Genomic DNA, 17515 nt, shown 5'->3' with positions numbered 1-17515 from the left:
AAGCAAATTTTGCAGCTGGAGCCTCTAAAATTTGAATAGTTTGAAGTAATTTTGCATGTTTGCGTCAGCGCAACGGCAGCTGAATTTAAAGCATCTGTCAGACGGTCGGATGAATCTGGACCAGACGGGATTCAAAGGAAAAGTTCTCTTTGTTCCGGAATGCTGTTTTGTCCCATTCAGGGTGGCTGACTGAAGGGAGGGGCGTGACCCCGGGCGTGACCCTGAGCATGTCAAGACTTTGGCAGTCAGAGTGACGATATGATGACACAAAGATCTGTGTGTTACTATGTGATCTTTAATCTTTTATTTACCGACTGACAAAACCAGGAACTCAAACCCGACAGCAGGTAGGTGAGTGGACCGCCGGCCTCTTTAAGAACTGAAAGAAAAATAATCAAATTGTTCACGAATCGATTCAGTCAGCTGGAAAAATACCAAATGTGACTATTTAGTTCAGCTGCTGCTTTCAAAGGTTTTCAAATTCATTATTCTTATTTTATGTTGTGGTTTTAAACTATTTTAAAGTCATAGAGACGAACGTTAGGATGTTTTAAATCTAAATTTAAGGTATTCTACTGAAAAGTTGATTTAAACTGTTGTTAAAAGGACTATTTTATACTGCTTTTAACTGTGTAAATGTGAAGAAATTTTGCAATGGTTTAAACCAGATTTTAAAACACTTAAAGGCATCGTTATCTAGTTAAAAATATCAATCACCTTACATTAAAGATGAAGAGATTTTAAACTGCTTGAAAGAATAGTTTTTAACAACTTTAAATCAGCTAACTTCAAACATTAAACGTTAAGGTGTCCTTGTATTAAACTGTTCTAGTCCAAAGGACTTAAAGTGCTTTTAATTCAGTGTAAACTTGTGAAGAGATTTTAAAAACAGTTTAAACCAGATTTTAAAACATTATCTGAGTTAAACCATTTAAAATCATTCTATATTAAGCATGGACCAACCTAAGCTGTTTCAAAGAATGGCCATCAGATAACTTAAGACATTAAAATCTGGTTTAAACTGCTTCAAAGCCTGCATCAGTGTCTTCATAGAGTTTTAAGTTTGGTTAAATTTAAGTTGTTCTATAAGATACTTTAAACTGTTAGAATTCAAATAAGGACTTTTAATGGCTTTTATCTTGTTTTAGTCATGAAGATTTAAAAGTTAAACCAGATTTTAAAATGGTTTAAGCTATTGTCTAGTTAAAACTTGTTTTAAGTTGTCTTTGTAAAAGGACTTTAAATCACTGTCATTAATCTATTCAAAACATTTTAAATGGTTCAATATGAAGAGATAAACAAACAGTACCAATTCTAAACAGCTCAGAAACAATCTACAGTAAACTTGTGAGATCTGAGATAAAATCATTAAAATCAACAGAACTGTATCTGAGCTGTTTTTTTTAAACACTGTGATGGACTGGCGGCCTGTCCGGGGTAAACCCGTCCACTGGGATAGACTCCAGCCTCCCCCACACCCCCACCCAACCCTTAATTGTAATAAACAGGTACAGAAAATGAATGAATGGTTTTGATTTTAAACAAAATGTAATTTTTAATTCACGTCTTTTCTGTCGCAGGTTTAATTTTATTGGCGACAGAGTTCCACACGTTCCACGATGGATAAGTTTCGTATGATGTTCCAGTTCCTCCAGTCCAACCAGGAGTCTTTTATGAACGGGATCTGTGGGATTATGGCTCTGGCGAGCGCACAAATGTACTCTGTGTTCGAATTCAGCTGCCCCTGCATTCCAGAATACAACTACAACTATGGGATTGGGCTGCTCGTTGTTCCGCCCATTTGGTTCTTCGTGTTGGGTTTTGTACTGAACAATAACATCTCGGTTCTGGCTGAGGAGTGGAGAAGGCCCACGGGGAGACGCAGGAAGGACCCATCAATCTTGCGCTACATGTTCTGCTCCATCACGCAGAGGTCCCTGATCGCTCCGGCGGTCTGGATCTCTGTGACACTCATGGATGGGAAGAGCTTCCTGTGTGCCTTCAGCATCAATCTGGACATTGACAAGTTTGGGAATTCCAGCTTCCTTAAAGGAATGTCAGAGACAGAGAGACTGAAAGTGATGGCAAAAATTCCATGCAAAGATCTGTTTGGCCATCAGGAAATTAGCGTGGCAGCATCACGATACATCAAGTGTATTTCACAGGTAGTGTGGGATTTTTGTTTCCTGGAGCAGAAATGGTGGACAGAGACGATTTCTCAGAAAGCCAAACGCTGAAACAGCCAACAGAATCAAAAATGTCTCGTAAAACAGGTTTAAAAAAATTAGAAAGGCTCAGAGAACACAGACCTCTACCAGGTCCAATATTCCAGGACCCATTGCTAGGTATGATGCAGTCTGCTAAAAGCTGTGACTGGGAAACAAACAAACAAACAAATGTGCTCTACACTCCTAGTTATAAATGGACAGTAAAATCTACTGATCATATAACCTGAATTGTATTAAGAAATGTCATTGTGAAAATAATTTAATATCATGATGATGAAACTCAGCAAAATTAAATGAATTGTTACATAGATTCAAAATGTTTGAACGAACCTCATTCACATGCAGATTATTGTACTGATTATCTTAGTATGTTTACTCTCCATGCTGGTTGTTGCACACAAGTGACAAGTGTGAGAAATGCTGGAGAAATAAAGGGAGCTTCTCCTTCCTGTTACAAATACTGTAACGGTGCAAATATTCGTGTGGGATTTATTATGCAAATTTCGCAAGTTAAACATGGTCGCCAAATTAAATACCGCTATTTTAATACATAACGTACATATACGTTCATATTCATAATGTAAACGTGAATATTAATACTGCTAAATATGAGGTCTGTTAGAAAACTATCTGACCTTTTTATTTTTTGCAAAGCTATATGGATTTGAATCGTGTGATTGCATCAGCCAAGCTTGAACCTTCGTGCGCATGCGTGAGTTTTTTCACGCCTGTCAGTTGCGTCATTCGCAACCGACAGGCAGGTATAAAGTTTGCATTAATGTTATCTTGGTTCTTCCTGGGTGGTTCTTATGGCAACTGATCCAATCCCAAGCAAGGACTATTTGTATATAAAAATGTATTTCCTAAAATGATACATTTTGGGTTTCAAATGAAATTTATGTAGCTTTTTACCCCTCGAAATCCTCAAAAAGCTTCTGCTTCGGGGGGCTTCACCCCCCTGAGCCCCCCACGAGCGCGTTGCCCCTTAACCCCACCGGGGGCCCTGCGGCCCACTGGACCCCCAACTCAAGAATTTGAACCCCCCCTTTCACATTCCTATATACGGCCCTGAAATATAATGTCAATCTCCAATTTTTCCACTCTGTATCCCAGTTTACATCAAACACATGAGGCTTCAACCAAATACCTACCCCACACATGTACATATTACTACACTTTACACGGAAAATAGTACTGCACGCAGGGCATTTCATGACAAATGTCTATTTTTTTTTCCCCGTGCCCCTGTCACGAAAGCACCCACTTTTTTTTAAATGTTTTTTTTTATTTTGCTATTCATAATCTTCCCCTTCTCCTAACTCTAACCATAGTGTAAGTGTGTACCCTCCCCAAACGTTAACCATGACCCAACCAGACCCCCTTTCACACCACATTTTGTGCCCCCTGTCACAAACCCACAAATGAATGTGCTTTTCGTAACCCAGTCCCACAAACCGCCGTGAGACTGGGTTGTAATTATTGTATGAATGTTGTAGAATAGAATGCCCTTTATTCTCATTATACAAAATGTAAAGTGAGACTGGAGAAAAGTTCTCCTTTTTCAGTGCAAACAGATAAAGTAAAAAAAGTATAAATAGTTGTAAGTATAAAATCCTACAGGACAGTGCAATGAAAATCTCTGTGTACAAATATATATATATATATATGCAACTGACATTTTTCACAATGTAATCTGAATCATTCACCTCACGGAGAATGTCTCTCCTTCCCCTCTTTCTCTTTTCCACCATCTTCTCTGCTTAAGACACTCTTAGGCTTCTTAAAAGTCCTCCTCCCTCCTCTTAACAGATTTGCACCTTAGGAGCTCTCTTAAGGCCTAAGGTGGTTTGTCAGTAACTTTCATCTTACCAAGGGAAAATTCTAGGAAATGTCTAAGAATTCGAGGAATTCTAAGATTTTTCTTAAAATGACGTCACTAAGAGCGACATTTAGCCTGAGGCTGCTTCTGGATCTGCTTTTGTATTCAGCTTCACAAAAACACACAAACTTCAAGAACAGATCGAGCTTCTGATCTGGATCTCCATGAAACATTAGCTTGTTGTTCTCCAGGAATATGTGTGACTGATTAATTTGATTCATTTATAAGAAATCAATGGCACATCTTGTGTTGTGAAAGTGTCGTGACACGGACCCACAACAGGGGGCGGTAATGAACGGACAATGGATAAGCCAAAAAGTAACAATTTAATGTTGTGAATCGCACAACGAAGTACAGACAATAACAATATGGTGGAATGTCAATTATACACAAGGTGACGTGTGGGCAGGCTCGAAGATAGAAGACGTCTGGCGAGAGAAGAGCCGGATCCCACACAGCTTCCACCACCAACAGATCTGAAGAACACCGGAGCCGCCAAGCCCTGCGCCCCAGGTGGCCGCGTCTTCAGCAGTCAGACCCGGTACTGCTGGCAGAGAACAGAGACAGTACTGATGAGTGTGAGTTCACACACTCAGTAATCCCACAGTCAGTGTTTAGTTAGGAGGGAGCACCTCCAATCACACACTCGTGCAGCTCCTGTCTAACCACTTATCTGGTTGGGGTGTGAAGCGAAGCCGTCGCTGATCACACCAAACGCCAATCCCACAGATAAGGCAAACACCACAGGAAAACGGCTCCAAAAGAGTTCAGACTATTATTCAGTTTTAAGTCAGCAGAGAAGTTACCTGATTGGTAGCTGATTTCTCGGCGGGGAGGTGGAGTTGCAGTCCGGCTTTTATGGAGGATGTGGTTGATGAGTGACAGCTGGTGTTGATGATGTGTGACAGCTGTCACTCCCAGTAGGTCCGACGCCCTCTCGTGCTTGGAGCCCGCACTCCAAGCAGGGCGCCATCTGGTGGTGGTGGGCCAGCAGTACCTCCTCTTCAGCGGCCCACACAACAGGACCCCCCCCTCAATGGGCGCCTCCTGGCACCCGACCAGGCTTGTCCGGGTGCCGCCGGTAGAAGTCGGCCAGGAGGGCCGGGTCCAGGATGAAGCTCCTCTTCACCCAGGAGCATTTTTTGGGTCCATACCCCTCCCAGTCCACCAAATACTGGAACCCCTGGCCCTTTTGACGGACATCCAGGAGCCTGCGCACGGTCCAGGCAGGCTCTCCATCTATGATCCGGGCAGGAGGCGGCGCCGGTCCGGGGGTGCAGAGAGTCGATGTGTGGTAGGGTTTGATCCGTGAGATATGGAACACTGGATGAATCCGCAGTGAAGCTACCAGGACTGAGGACTTTGAGTATGACAAAAGGTCTTATATATATATCTGTCCTTGAGCTTCTGGGATTCCACCTGCAGGGGGATGTCCTTTGTGGATAGCCAAACCTCCTGCCCGGGCTGGTATGCAGGGGCCGGGGAACGCCGGCGGTCTGCATGGGCCTTAGCCCTCGTCCGGGCTCTGAGCAGGGCAGAGCGGGCGGTACGCCACACCCGACGGCACTTCCTCAGATGGGCCTGGACCGAGGGCACCCCGACCTCTCCCTCCACTAGCGGAAACAATGGGGGCTGGTACCCCAAACACACCTCAAACGGGGAGAGGCTGGTGGCAGATGAAACTTGGTTATTATGAGCGTACTCGATCCAGGCCAGATGGTCACTCCAGGCCGTCGGGTGCGTGGAGGTCATGCAGCGGAGGGCCTGCTCCAGTTCCTGGTTCGTCCGCTCTGCCTGCCCGTTCGTCTGGGGGTGGTACCCAGACGAGAGACTGACGGTGGCCCCCAGTTCCCTGCAGAAACTCCTCCAGACCTGGGAGGAGAACTGAGGACCACGATCCGAGACAATGTCCGATGGAATCCCATGCAGACGCACGACATGGTGGACCAGGAGGTCTGCAGTCTCCTGGGCCGTCGGGAGGTTCGGGAGGGCCACGAAGTGGGCCGCCTTGGAGAACTGGTCCACTATCGTGAGGATGGAAGTCATGCCCTGGGATGGCGGGAGGCCCGTGACAAAGTCCAGGCCAATGTGAGACCAGGGGCAATGAGGCACGGGCAGAGGCTGGAGGAGGCCTTGGGCCTTGTGGTGGTCGGCTTTGCCCCTGGCACAGGTGGTGCAGGCCTGGACATACTCCTGGACGTCGGCTTCCATAGACGCCCACCAGAAGCGCTGCTGGACCACTGCCACGGTCCTTCGCACCCCTGGATGACAGGAGAGCTTGGAACTGTGACAGAAGTCAAGGACTGCAGCCCTGGCCTCTGATGGGACGTACAATTTGTCTTTCGGACCTGTCCCCGGGTCCGGGCTCCGTGTCAGGGCCTCCCGGACGGTCTTCTCCACGTCCCAGGTAAGGGTGGCCACGACAGTGGACTCAGGGATGATGGTTTCAGGGGGGTCTGACAGCTCGGTCTTGACCTCCTCTTCATGCACCCGGGACAGGGCGTCAGATCTTGGTTTTTTGTCCCGGGGCGGTAGGTGATCCGGAAGTCAAAACGCCCGAAGAACATCGACCAGCGGGCTTGCCTGGGGTTCAGACGCTTCGCGGTCCGGATGTACTCCAGGTTCCGATGGTCCGTGAAAACCGTAAATGGTACCGATGCTCCCTCCAACAGGTGTCTCCACTCCTCGAGAGCCTCCTTCACCGCAAGAAGTTCCCGATTGCCGATGTCATAGTTCCGTTCAGCTGGGGTCAACCTGCGGGAAAAGTAGGCACATGGATGGAGAACCTTGTCGGACTCCCCGCTCTGGGATAGCACGGCTCCTATCCCTGAGTCAGAGGCGTCCACTTCAACTACAAACTGGCGATTGGGATCAGGCTGCACCAGAACCGGTGCAGTTGAGAACCGGCGTTTCAACTCCCTAAACGCGGCTTCGCACCGATCCAACCAGGTGAAGGGGACTTTTGTGGAGGTCAGGGCTGTCAGGGGGCTAACTACCTGACTGTAGCCCTTGATGAACCTCCGGTAGAAATTTGCAAAACCAAGGAACTGTTGTAGTTTCCTACGGTTCGTTGGTTGGGGCCAATCTCTCACCGCCGCAACCTTGGCCGGATCAGGGGCGACGGAGTTAGAGGAGATTATGAACCCCAGGAAAGACAAAGAAGTGCGGTGGAACTCGCACTTCTCGCCCTTCACAAACAGCCGGTTCTCCAACAACTGCTGTAGGACCTGACGTACATGCTTGACATGGGTCTCAGGATCCGGAGAAAAGATGAGTATATCATCTAGATATACGAAGACAAACCGATGCAGGAAGTCCCACAAGACGTCATTAACCAATGCTTGGAATGTCGCGGGCGCATTGGTGAGGCCGAACGGCATGACCAGGTACTCAAAGTGACCTAACGGGGTGTTAAATGCCGTCTTCCACTCGTCTCCCTCCCGGATCCGAACCAGGTGATAAGCATTCCTAAGATCCAATTTCGTGAAAATTTGGGCTCCATGCAGGGGCATGAACACTGAATCCAACGGAGGTAACGGGTATCGGTTGCGAACCGTGATCTCGTTCAGCCCTCTGTAATCAATGCATGGACGGAGTCCGCCATCCTTCTTGCCCACAAAAAAGAAACCAGCACCCATCTGGGAGGTGGAGTTCTGGATCAACCCGGCAGCTAACGAGTCCCGGATGTAGGTATCCATTGATTCGCGTTCCGGACGTGAGAGGTTGTACAGCCTGCTGGACGGGTACTCAGCGCCCGGTATCAAATCAATGGCACAATCGTACGGACGGTGTGGAGGCAGCGTGAGTGCCAGATCCTTGCTGAAGACGTCCTCAAGGTCATGGTACTCGGCTGGCACCGCCGCCAGATTGGGGGGGACTAAAACCTCCTCCTTAGCTGTCACACCGGGTGGAACCGAGGATCCTAAACACTCCCGGTGGCAGGTTTCGCTCCACTGAACCACAACCCCAGACGGCCAATCAATCCGGGGATTGTGTTTTAAAACCCATGGAAAACCCAAAATCACTCGGGAGGTAGAAGGTGTTACATAAAACACAATCTCCTCCCTGTGATTCCCAGACACAACCAATGTCACTGGCTGTGTCTGGTGTGTGATTAGTGGAAGAAGGTGCCATCTAGTGCCTGCACCGTCAATGGTGACGGTAAGGCCACTAGAGGGAACCCAACCTCCTTTGCCCATCTGCTATCCAGCAGATTCCCCTCTGACCCCGTGTCCACCAGTGCTGGGGCGTGAAGGGTTAGATCCCCACTCAGGATCGTGACTGGGATACGTGCAGATTGTCGGGGTCTCCCCGCATGGGTGTTGTGACCCACCCTTAGCCCAGTCTCTAAGGACAAGTGCTGCTGTTTTGACAGTTTGGGGCATTCTTTCTGTGTGTGCTCGGTTGAGCTGCAGAGAAAACACTCCCCAAGGATCAGCCTCCTTTGTCTCTGATCTGATCGCTCTTTGGCCCTGCTCGTTTCCATAGCAACGTCAGCAGGGGGAGCTGTCGTCACGTGGAGAGCCCTGGCTGTGGAGCGTGGGGAAGTCGGCTCCCTTTCGGACCCGGGAGGAAGAAGGACGGCTTGTGCCTGACCAGGCCCTTTGTCTCGCTCCCGTCAGTGTTCTGTTAATCGGGTCGATAAGCCCATCTAGCTCATCCTTCGTCACCAGGTGCTCCTTAAGGACCAGAGACAGTCCGTTTACAAAGGCAGGGCGGTGCGCAACAGCATTCCAGCCAGCTCGCGCTGCCGCGATGCAGAAGTCGACTGCATACTTCGCTGTGCTTCGACACCCCTGTCGTATCGACAGCAGCACACTTGAAGCGGTCTCGCCTCTATGAGGGTGGTCGAACACCTGTCAGAACTCCCTCACAAACTCAGTGTAAATTGTTAGGAGCCGTGAATTCTGCTCCCAGAGCGCCGTAGCCCAGGCGCGTGCCTCTCCTCGAAACAAATTTATAACGTAAGCCACCCGGCTAGCGTATGACGCGTACATGACGGGACGCTGTGAAAAGACGAGCGAGCACTGCATCAAGAAGTCCGCGCACGTCTCCACACAGCCTCCGTACGGCTCCGGAGGGCTTATGTATGCTTCAGGGGAAGGTGGGGGGGGTTCGTTGAACGACCAGTGGAATGTCTGTCTCTGGCATACGGTCAGCAGGAGGAGGTGCTGCAGCAGCGCCCTGAGCATGCGCTTCCACCTGGGCAGTGAGAGCCTCCATCCTTCGATTGAGAATAATGCTCTGCTCGGTAACTAAGTCCAACCGAGCAGTAAAAGCGGTTAAGATGTGCTGCAGCTCACCTAACACGCCTCCTGCTGGCGCCTGTGCACCTCGCTCTTCCATTGGCTGTTCAAGCGATGGTTGACGCCCCTCGGGATCCATGACGCTGGCCGAGAAATCCTGTTGTGAAAGTGTCGTGACATGGACCCACAACAGGGGGCGTAAATGAACGGGCAATGGATAAGCCAAAAAGTAACAATTTAATGTTTTGTCGCACAACGAAGTACAGACAATAACAATATGGTGGAATGTCAATTATACACAAGGTGACGTGTGGGCAGGCTCGAAGATAGAAGACATCTGGCGAGAGAAGAGCCAGATCCCACACAGCTTCCAAAACCAACGGATCTGAAGAACACCGGAGCCACCAAGCCCTGCGCCCCAGGTGGCCACTGTCTTCAGCAGTCAGACCCGGTACTGCTGGCAGAGAACAGAAACAGTATTGATGAGTGTGAGTTCGCACACTCAGTAATCCCACAGTCTGTGTTTAGTTAGGAGGGAGCACCTCCACCTCCAATCACACACTCGTGCAGCTCCTGTCTAACCACTTATCTGGTTGGGGTGTGAAGCGAAGCCGTCGCTGATCACACCAAACGCCAATCCCACAGATAAGGCAAACACCACAGGAAAACGGCTGCAAAAGAGTTCGGACTATTATTCAGTTTTAAGTGGTGGTTGGCTCTCACTGCGGTATTGTATCACTTCCTGTTCTGGAGCACAGCGGTGTTTTTCTGTATCTGTTAGCTGTTTAATCTGCGCAGTTAGATTGATCTAGTTATCTAGATTACGATTTGTTTCCCAGTGTAATCTTTACGTGCCTTAACTAAAGCACTCCTTCTGCTGAATCACCTCTAAATTATTTACACATTATTCACTTTGCGTGTTTTTAGGAATCCGCTAGCTTAGCGTAGCTACTAGCTCTTAGCCGATTTAGCATGGCGGCTTCTCCTGTCTCTCCCGCACTTTTCTGCTCTGGGTGTGAAATGTTTAGTTATTCCTCGGCCTCCTTTAGCAGTAACGGTACTTGTAATAAGTGTAGCTTATTCGTAGCTTTGGAGGCCAGGCTGGGCGAATTGGAGATTCGGCTCCGCACCGTGGAAAATTCTACAGCTAGCCAGGCCCCTGTAGTCGGTGCGGACCAAGGTAGCTTAGCCGCCGTTAGTTACCCCCTGGCAGATCCCGAGCAGCCGGGAAAGCAGGCTGACTGGGTGACTGTGAGGAGGAAGCGTAGCCCTAAACAGAAGCCCCGTGTACACCGCCAACCCGTTCACATCTCTAACCGTTTTTCCCCACTCGACGACACACCCGCTGAGGATCAAACTCTGGTTATTGGCGACTCTGTTTTGCGAAATGTGAAGTTAGCGACACCAGCAACCATAGTCAATTGTCTTCCGGGGGCCAGAGCAGGCGACATTGAAGGAAATTTGAAACTGCTGGCTAAGGCTAAGCGTAAATTTGGTAAGATTGTAATTCACGTCAGCAGTAATGACACCCGGTTACGCCAATCGGAGGTCACTAAAATTAACATTAAATCGGTGTGTAACTTTGCAAAAACAATGTTGGACTCTGTAGTTTCTCTGGGCCCCTCCCCAATCAGACCGGGAGTGACATGTTTAGCCGCATGTTCTCCTTGAATTGCTGTCTGTCTGAGTGGTGTCCAAAAAATGAGGTGGGCTTCATAGATAATTGGCAAAGCTTCTGGGGAAAACCTGGTCTTGTTAGGAGAGACGGCATCCATCCCACTTTGGATGGAGCAGCTCTCATTTCTAGAAATCTGGCCAATTTTCTTAAATCCTCCAAACCGTGACTATCCAGGGTTGGGACCAGGAAGCAGAGTTGTAGTCTTACACACCTCTCTGCAGCTTCTCTCCCCCTGCCATCCCCTCATTACCCCATCCCCGTAGAGACGGTGCCTGCTCCCAGACCACCAATAACCAGCAAAAATCTATTTAAGCATAAAAATTCAAAAAGAAAAAATAATATAGCACCTTCAACTGCACCACAGACTAAAACAGTTAAATGTGGTCTATTAAACATTAGGTCTCTCTCTTCTAAGTCCCTGTTGGTAAATGATATAATAATTGATCAACATATTGATTTATTCTGCCTTACAGAAACCTGGTTACAGCAGGATGAATATGTTAGTTTAAATGAGTCAACACCCCCGAGTCACACTAACTGTCAGAATGCTCGTAGCACGGGCCGAGGGGGAGGATTAGCAGCAATCTTCCATTCCAGCTTATTAATTAATCAAAAACCCAGACAGAGCTTTAATTCATTTGAAAGCTTGACTCTTAGTCTTGTCCATCCAAATTGGAAGTCCCAAAAACCAGTTTTATTTGTTATTATCTATCGTCCACCTGGTCGTTACTGTGAGTTTCTCTGTGAATTTTCAGACCTTTTGTCTGACTTAGTGCTTAGCTCAGATAAGATAATTATAGTGGGCGATTTTAACATCCACACAGATGCTGAGAATGACAGCCTCAACACTGCATTTAATCTATTATTAGACTCTATTGGCTTTGCTCAAAAAGTAAATGAGTCCACCCACCACTTTAATCATATCTTAGATCTTGTTCTGATTTATGGTATGGAAATAGAAGACTTAACAGTATTCCCTGAAAACTCCCTTCTGTCTGATCATTTCTTAATAACATTTACATTTACTCTGATGGACTACCCTGCAGTGGGGAATAAGTTTCATTACACTAGAAGTCTTTCAGAAAGCGCTGTAACTAGGTTTAAGGATATGATTCCTTCTTTATGTTCTCTAATGCCATATACCAACACAGTGCAGAGTAGCTACCTAAACTCTGTAAGTGAGATAGAGTATCTCGTCAATAGTTTTACATCCTCATTGAAGACAACTTTGGATGCTGTAGCTCCTCTAAAAAAGAGAGCTTTAAATCAGAAGTGCCTGACTCCGTGGTATAACTCACAAACTCGTAGCTTAAAGCAGATAACCCGTAAGTTGGAGAGGAAATGGCGTCTCACTAATTTAGAAGATCTTCACTTAGCCTGGAAAAAGAGTCTGTTGCTCTATAAAAAAGCCCTCCGTAAAGCTAGGACATCTTTCTACTCATCACTAATTGAAGAAAATAAGAACAACCCCAGGTTTCTTTTCAGCACTGTAGCCAGGCTGACAAAGAGTCAGAGCTCTATTGAGCTGAGTATTCCATTAACTTTAACTAGTAATGACTTCATGACTTTCTTTGCTAACACAATTTTAACTATTAGAGAAAAAATTACTCATAACCATCCCAAAGACGTATCGTTATCTTTGGCTGCTTTCAGTGATGCCGGTATTTGGTTAGACTCTTTCTCTCAGATTGTTCTGTCTGAGTTATTTTCATTAGTTACTTCATCCAAACCATCAACATGTTTATTAGACCCCATTCCTACCAGGCTGCTCAAGGAAGCCCTACCATTATTTAATGCTTCGATCTTAAATATGATCAATCTATCTTTGTTAGTTGGCTATGTACCACAGGCTTTTAAGGTGGCAGTAATTAAACCATTACTTAAAAAGCCATCACTTGACCCAGCTATCTTAACTAATTATAGGCCAATCTCCAACCTTCCTTTTCTCTCAAAAATTCTTGAAAGGGTAGTTGTAAAACAGCTAACTGATCATCTGCAGAGGAATGGTCTATTTGAAGAGTTTCAGTCAGGTTTTAGAAGTCATCATAGTACAGAAACAGCATTATTGAAGGTTACAAATGATCTTCTTATGGCCTCGGACAGTGGACTCATCTCTGTGCTTGTTCTGTTAGACCTCAGTGCTGCTTTTGATACTGTTGACCATAAAATTTTATTACAGAGATTAGAGCATGCCATAGGTATTAAAGGCACTGCGCTGCGGTGGTTTGAATCATATTTGTCTAATAGATTACAATTTGTTCATGTAAATGGGGAATCTTCTTCACAGACTAAAGTTAATTATGGAGTTCCACAAGGCTCTGTGCTAGGACCAATTTTATTCACTTTATACATGCTTCCCTTAGGCAGTATTATTAGACAGTATTGCTTAAATTTTCATTGTTACGCAGATGATACCCAGCTTTATCTATCCATGAAGCCAGAGGACACACACCAATTAGCTAAACTGCAGGATTGTCTTACAGACATAAAGACATGGATGACCTCTAATTTCCTGCTTTTAAACTCAGATAAAACTGAAGTTATTGTACTTGGCCCCACAAATCTTAGAAACATGGTGTCTAACCAGATCCTTACTGTGGATGGCATTACCCTGACCTCTAGTAATACTGTGAGAAATCTTGGAGTCATTTTTGATCAGGATATGTCATTCAAAGCGCATATTAAACAAATATGTAGGACTGCTTTTTTGCATTTACACAATATCTCTAAAATCAGAAAGGTCTTGTCTCAGAGTGATGCTGAAAAACTAATTCATGCATTTATTTCCTCTAGGCTGGACTATTGTAATTCATTATTATCAGGTTGTCCTAAAAGTTCCCTAAAAAGCCTTCAGTTAATTCAAAATGCTGCAGCTAGAGTACTGACGGGGACTAGAAGGAGAGAGCATATCTCACCCATATTGGCCTCTCTTCATTGGCTTCCTGTTAATTCTAGAATAGAATTTAAAATTCTTCTTCTTACTTATAAGGTTTTGAATAATCAGGTCCCATCTTATCTTAGGGACCTCGTAGTACCATATCACCCCAATAGAGCGCTTCGCTCTCAGACTGCAGGCTTACTTGTAGTTCCTAGGGTTTGTAAGAGTAGAATGGGAGGCAGAGCCTTCAGCTTTCAGGCTCCTCTCCTGTGGAACCAGCTCCCAATTCAGATCAGGGAGACAGACACCCTCTCTACTTTTAAGATTAGGCTTAAAACTTTCCTTTTTGCTAAAGCTTATAGTTAGGGCCGGATCAGGTGACCCTGAACCATCCCTTAGTTATGCTGCTATAGACGTAGACTGCTGGGGGGTTCCCATGATGCACTGTTTCTTTCTCTTTTGCTCTGTATGCACCACTCTGCATTTAATCATTAGTGATCGATCTCTGCTCCCCTCCACAGCATGTCTTTTTCCTGGTTCTCTCCCTCAGCCCCAACCAGTCCCAGCAGAAGACTGCCCCTCCCTGAGCCTGGTTCTGCTGGAGGTTTCTTCCTGTTAAAAGGGAGTTTTTCCTTCCCACTGTAGCCAAGTGCTTGCTCACAGGGGGTCGTTTTGACCGTTGGGGTTTTACATAATTATTGTATGGCCTTGCCTTACAATATAAAGCGCCTTGGGGCAACTGTTTGTTGTGATTTGGCGCTATATAAAAAAATTGATTGATTGATTGATTGATTGATAAGTCAGCAGAGAAGTTACCTGATTGGTAGCTGATTTCTCGGCGGGGAGGTGGAGTTGCAGTCCGGCTTTTATGGAGGATGTGGTTGATGAGTGACAGCTGGTGTTGATGATGTGTGACAGCTGTCACTCCCAGTAGGTCCGACGCCCTCTCGTGGTTGGAGCCCGCACTCCAAGCAGGGCGCCATCTGGTGGTGGTGGGCCAGCAGTACCTCCTCTTCAGCGGCTCACACAACATCTTGTTTAAAAAAATACAAACATAAAGGTCAAAATCTGCATCCAAATCCAGGTCAAGAGCAAAAAAAGTTTCTTCCTCTTGATACCACTGATTATCATGTTTTATGTAGACTGATTGAAAATGGTTCTTCACACAAAAGCAGGATACAAGGGTGATTCTTTAACTACGGGCACTATTGGCCTTGTAAATGTAATTTCCACCACACCATTGCCTTACAATATAAAGCGCCTTGGGGCAACTGTTTGTTGTGATTTGGCGCTATATACATGTGCTCTGATGTCACTGTTTATCTCCATAGAAACTACCCAAACAATCTTTCATACAAACTGTTTAAAGGGACATTACAGTGTTGTGGTGGAAATTACAGCAATAGTGTGGGACAACTACATTTTGTTTAAAAAAATCACAACAGTTGTATGACATTGAATACCCCAATTATGTTTTGATTATTTTACTGATATTTTAAAACATTAGAAAAAACGTTTCTTTACCATTCATTTTTATCATTGAAGATCAAAAGTCTGGGTGTGGGACAAGCACAAAACGGCAATATTTGCATATAATGATGCTGAAAAAAGGTGAAAAATTCATCATAGACTACTAGAACAAATTTCTTAACACACTTTCATTGTAAAGATAACTATAAAAGTGTGAAATTTCCCCTTTTTTTCTGTTTTTCATACAATATGATCAAAGGACAAAATAAGTGCCCGTAGTCTAAGAATCACCCACAAATACAAAGAATAAATATTTGGTATATTGCCACCATGTGGCAGCTTGGCTGAATTACACCTGAAACGTCAGTGGTAACATTTACAGTTTCAAAGAGTAGGGAGACAAGACCACACAGAGTCCGAGTCAGGAGCAAGACCTTAAAGGGTCGAGTGTGAGTTGACATTGGGATTTTTAAATAGTTGAGACCAAGTCAACACAGAGTCTCTGGAGGAGGCGAGACCAAGTAAGTGAGAAGGTGCTCTTGAGACCCAAACTGGACTTGAGTACTACAACACTGTCTAAGAGAGCGACACTGCTCCTGCTGGCTGATTGGATATCAATCAGATCTGATTCTGTGTTTGAGTCTTTCAAAGAGCGCTGCAGCTTCCACTCGGAAAGCGGGAACAAAGGCGTTTTGGTTTCTGAACTCGGACTCTTTTCTACTTTGTTGTACTCTGTGTGCTCACTGACACCGTTTGTCCTTTACAGGCGTGTGGATGGATGTTTCTGCTGCTGATGACCTTCACGGCCTTCCTGATCCGTGCTGTTCGCCCGTGCTTTACCCAGGCCGCATTCCTCAAGACCAAGTACTGGTCTCATTACATCGACATCGAGCGCAAGATGTTCGACGAGACCTGCAAGGAGCACGCCAAGAGCTTCGCCAAGGTTTGCATCCACCAGTACTTTGAGAACATCAGCGGAGAGATGCACAGCTTCCACCAGCACCACTGCAGCAGGCACAACAGCGAAGACGACGAAGACAGCCAGCGGAGCGACGAGGAGAAGCTTCTCGGGATCAGGGCCCAGGACGACATGAACAAAGTCCTGTGGAACTGGCACACCTGTAAGCCGGCGCTCGCTCTGAGAAAGGAGCAAGTGGACAATGAGGACAGAGGCAAAGTGAACGCCAACGGGTTCAGCAACGGGTTTGTAGCAGGACACACCCGGGACGTGGAGAAAAAGGAATGGGCGGTGTACTACAGTAAGGTCTGAGGACTTCAAAGAGAAAATACTAAACCTTTTACAAAAGTCTGTGGGTTTTTTGTTTGTTTTGTAAGTCCACCATTTAATGACATTTTCCACATTAGTTCTCTAATATTTGTAGGACATCTACCTGATCAAGACAGAAATCCTTAAACATCACAGCAAATAAACACAGGTTTGAACTGAACAATAAGTGTTTGGTTTCAGGACAACCTGCAGACCCACCTCAGCCACAGTCACTGACATGTAAATTCTGCACAAAATATTTAGCAGGTGGGACACGTAAAGTAAGACCTTTTGGCTGCACTCGGGGGCCCCACAGCAAATCCAAGGTGGATCTGCATGTTGATTTTACGCTGGATGCCCTTCCTGAGGCAACTCCACATTACGAGGTCTATTAGAAAAGTATCCAACCTTATTATTTTTTTCAAAAACCATATGGATTTGAATCATGTGTGATTGCGTCAGCCAAGCTTGAACCCTCGTGCGCATGCGTGAGTTTTTCCACGCCTGTCGGTTGCATCATTCGCCTGTGAGCAGGCTTTGAGTGAGGAGTGGTCCAGCCCCCTCGTCGGATTTTCATTGTCAGGAAATGGCGGAATGATTTGGGCTTTTTTTCCATCAGAATTTTTTCAGAAACTGTTAGAGACTGGCAGCCATTCGAAAAATTTATCTGGCTTTCGGTGAAAATTTTACGGGCTTCACAGAGAATAAGGACTGTTACTACAGCTTTAAGGACGCTCGGCACGCCGCGCTCCGTGCCGCCATCAAGAGCCACAAACCACCGGATCATTTCTAAACGGATGGCTCTGTGGAGCCGGACCGTCGTGTGCACTTTCTCTGGTTATCACAAGAGCTGGACATCAACCATTTTC

The 17515-nt window shown here is 46.0% G+C and overlaps 1 protein-coding gene across 1 annotated transcript; it reads left to right on the top strand.

Annotated features, from left to right (window-relative positions):
• The first annotated feature begins 259 nt into the window (after window positions 1-259).
• LOC117526336 (calcium homeostasis modulator protein 1) lies at window positions 260-16994 on the top strand. The gene is made up of 3 exons (XM_034188404.1): window positions 260-347; window positions 1581-2165; window positions 16146-16994. Exons 2-3 carry the CDS (start codon window positions 1620-1622, stop codon window positions 16647-16649), a joined length of 1050 nt encoding a protein of 349 aa, XP_034044295.1. The 5' UTR covers window positions 260-347; window positions 1581-1619; the 3' UTR covers window positions 16650-16994.
• Window positions 16995-17515: the final 521 nt, after the last annotated feature.

The sequence above is a fragment of the Thalassophryne amazonica genome, chromosome 15, assembly GCF_902500255.1.
Source record: "Thalassophryne amazonica chromosome 15, fThaAma1.1, whole genome shotgun sequence".
Taxonomy (NCBI): domain Eukaryota; kingdom Metazoa; phylum Chordata; class Actinopteri; order Batrachoidiformes; family Batrachoididae; genus Thalassophryne; species Thalassophryne amazonica.
Note: the sequence above shows the minus strand (reverse complement) of the source record. Positions and strands in the feature narration are given on the sequence as shown.

What these genes read in the sequence shown, in the direction of transcription:
- LOC117526336 (XM_034188404.1), top strand. Translation starts at nt 1,620, where the DNA reads ATGGATAAGTTTCGTATGATGTTCCAGTTCCTCCAGTCCAACCAGGAG. An exon ending in ACATCAAGTGTATTTCACAG is followed by an intron (nt 2,166 to 16,145) that starts GTAGTGTGGGAT and finishes TGTCCTTTACAG; the next exon opens with GCGTGTGGATGGATGTTTCT.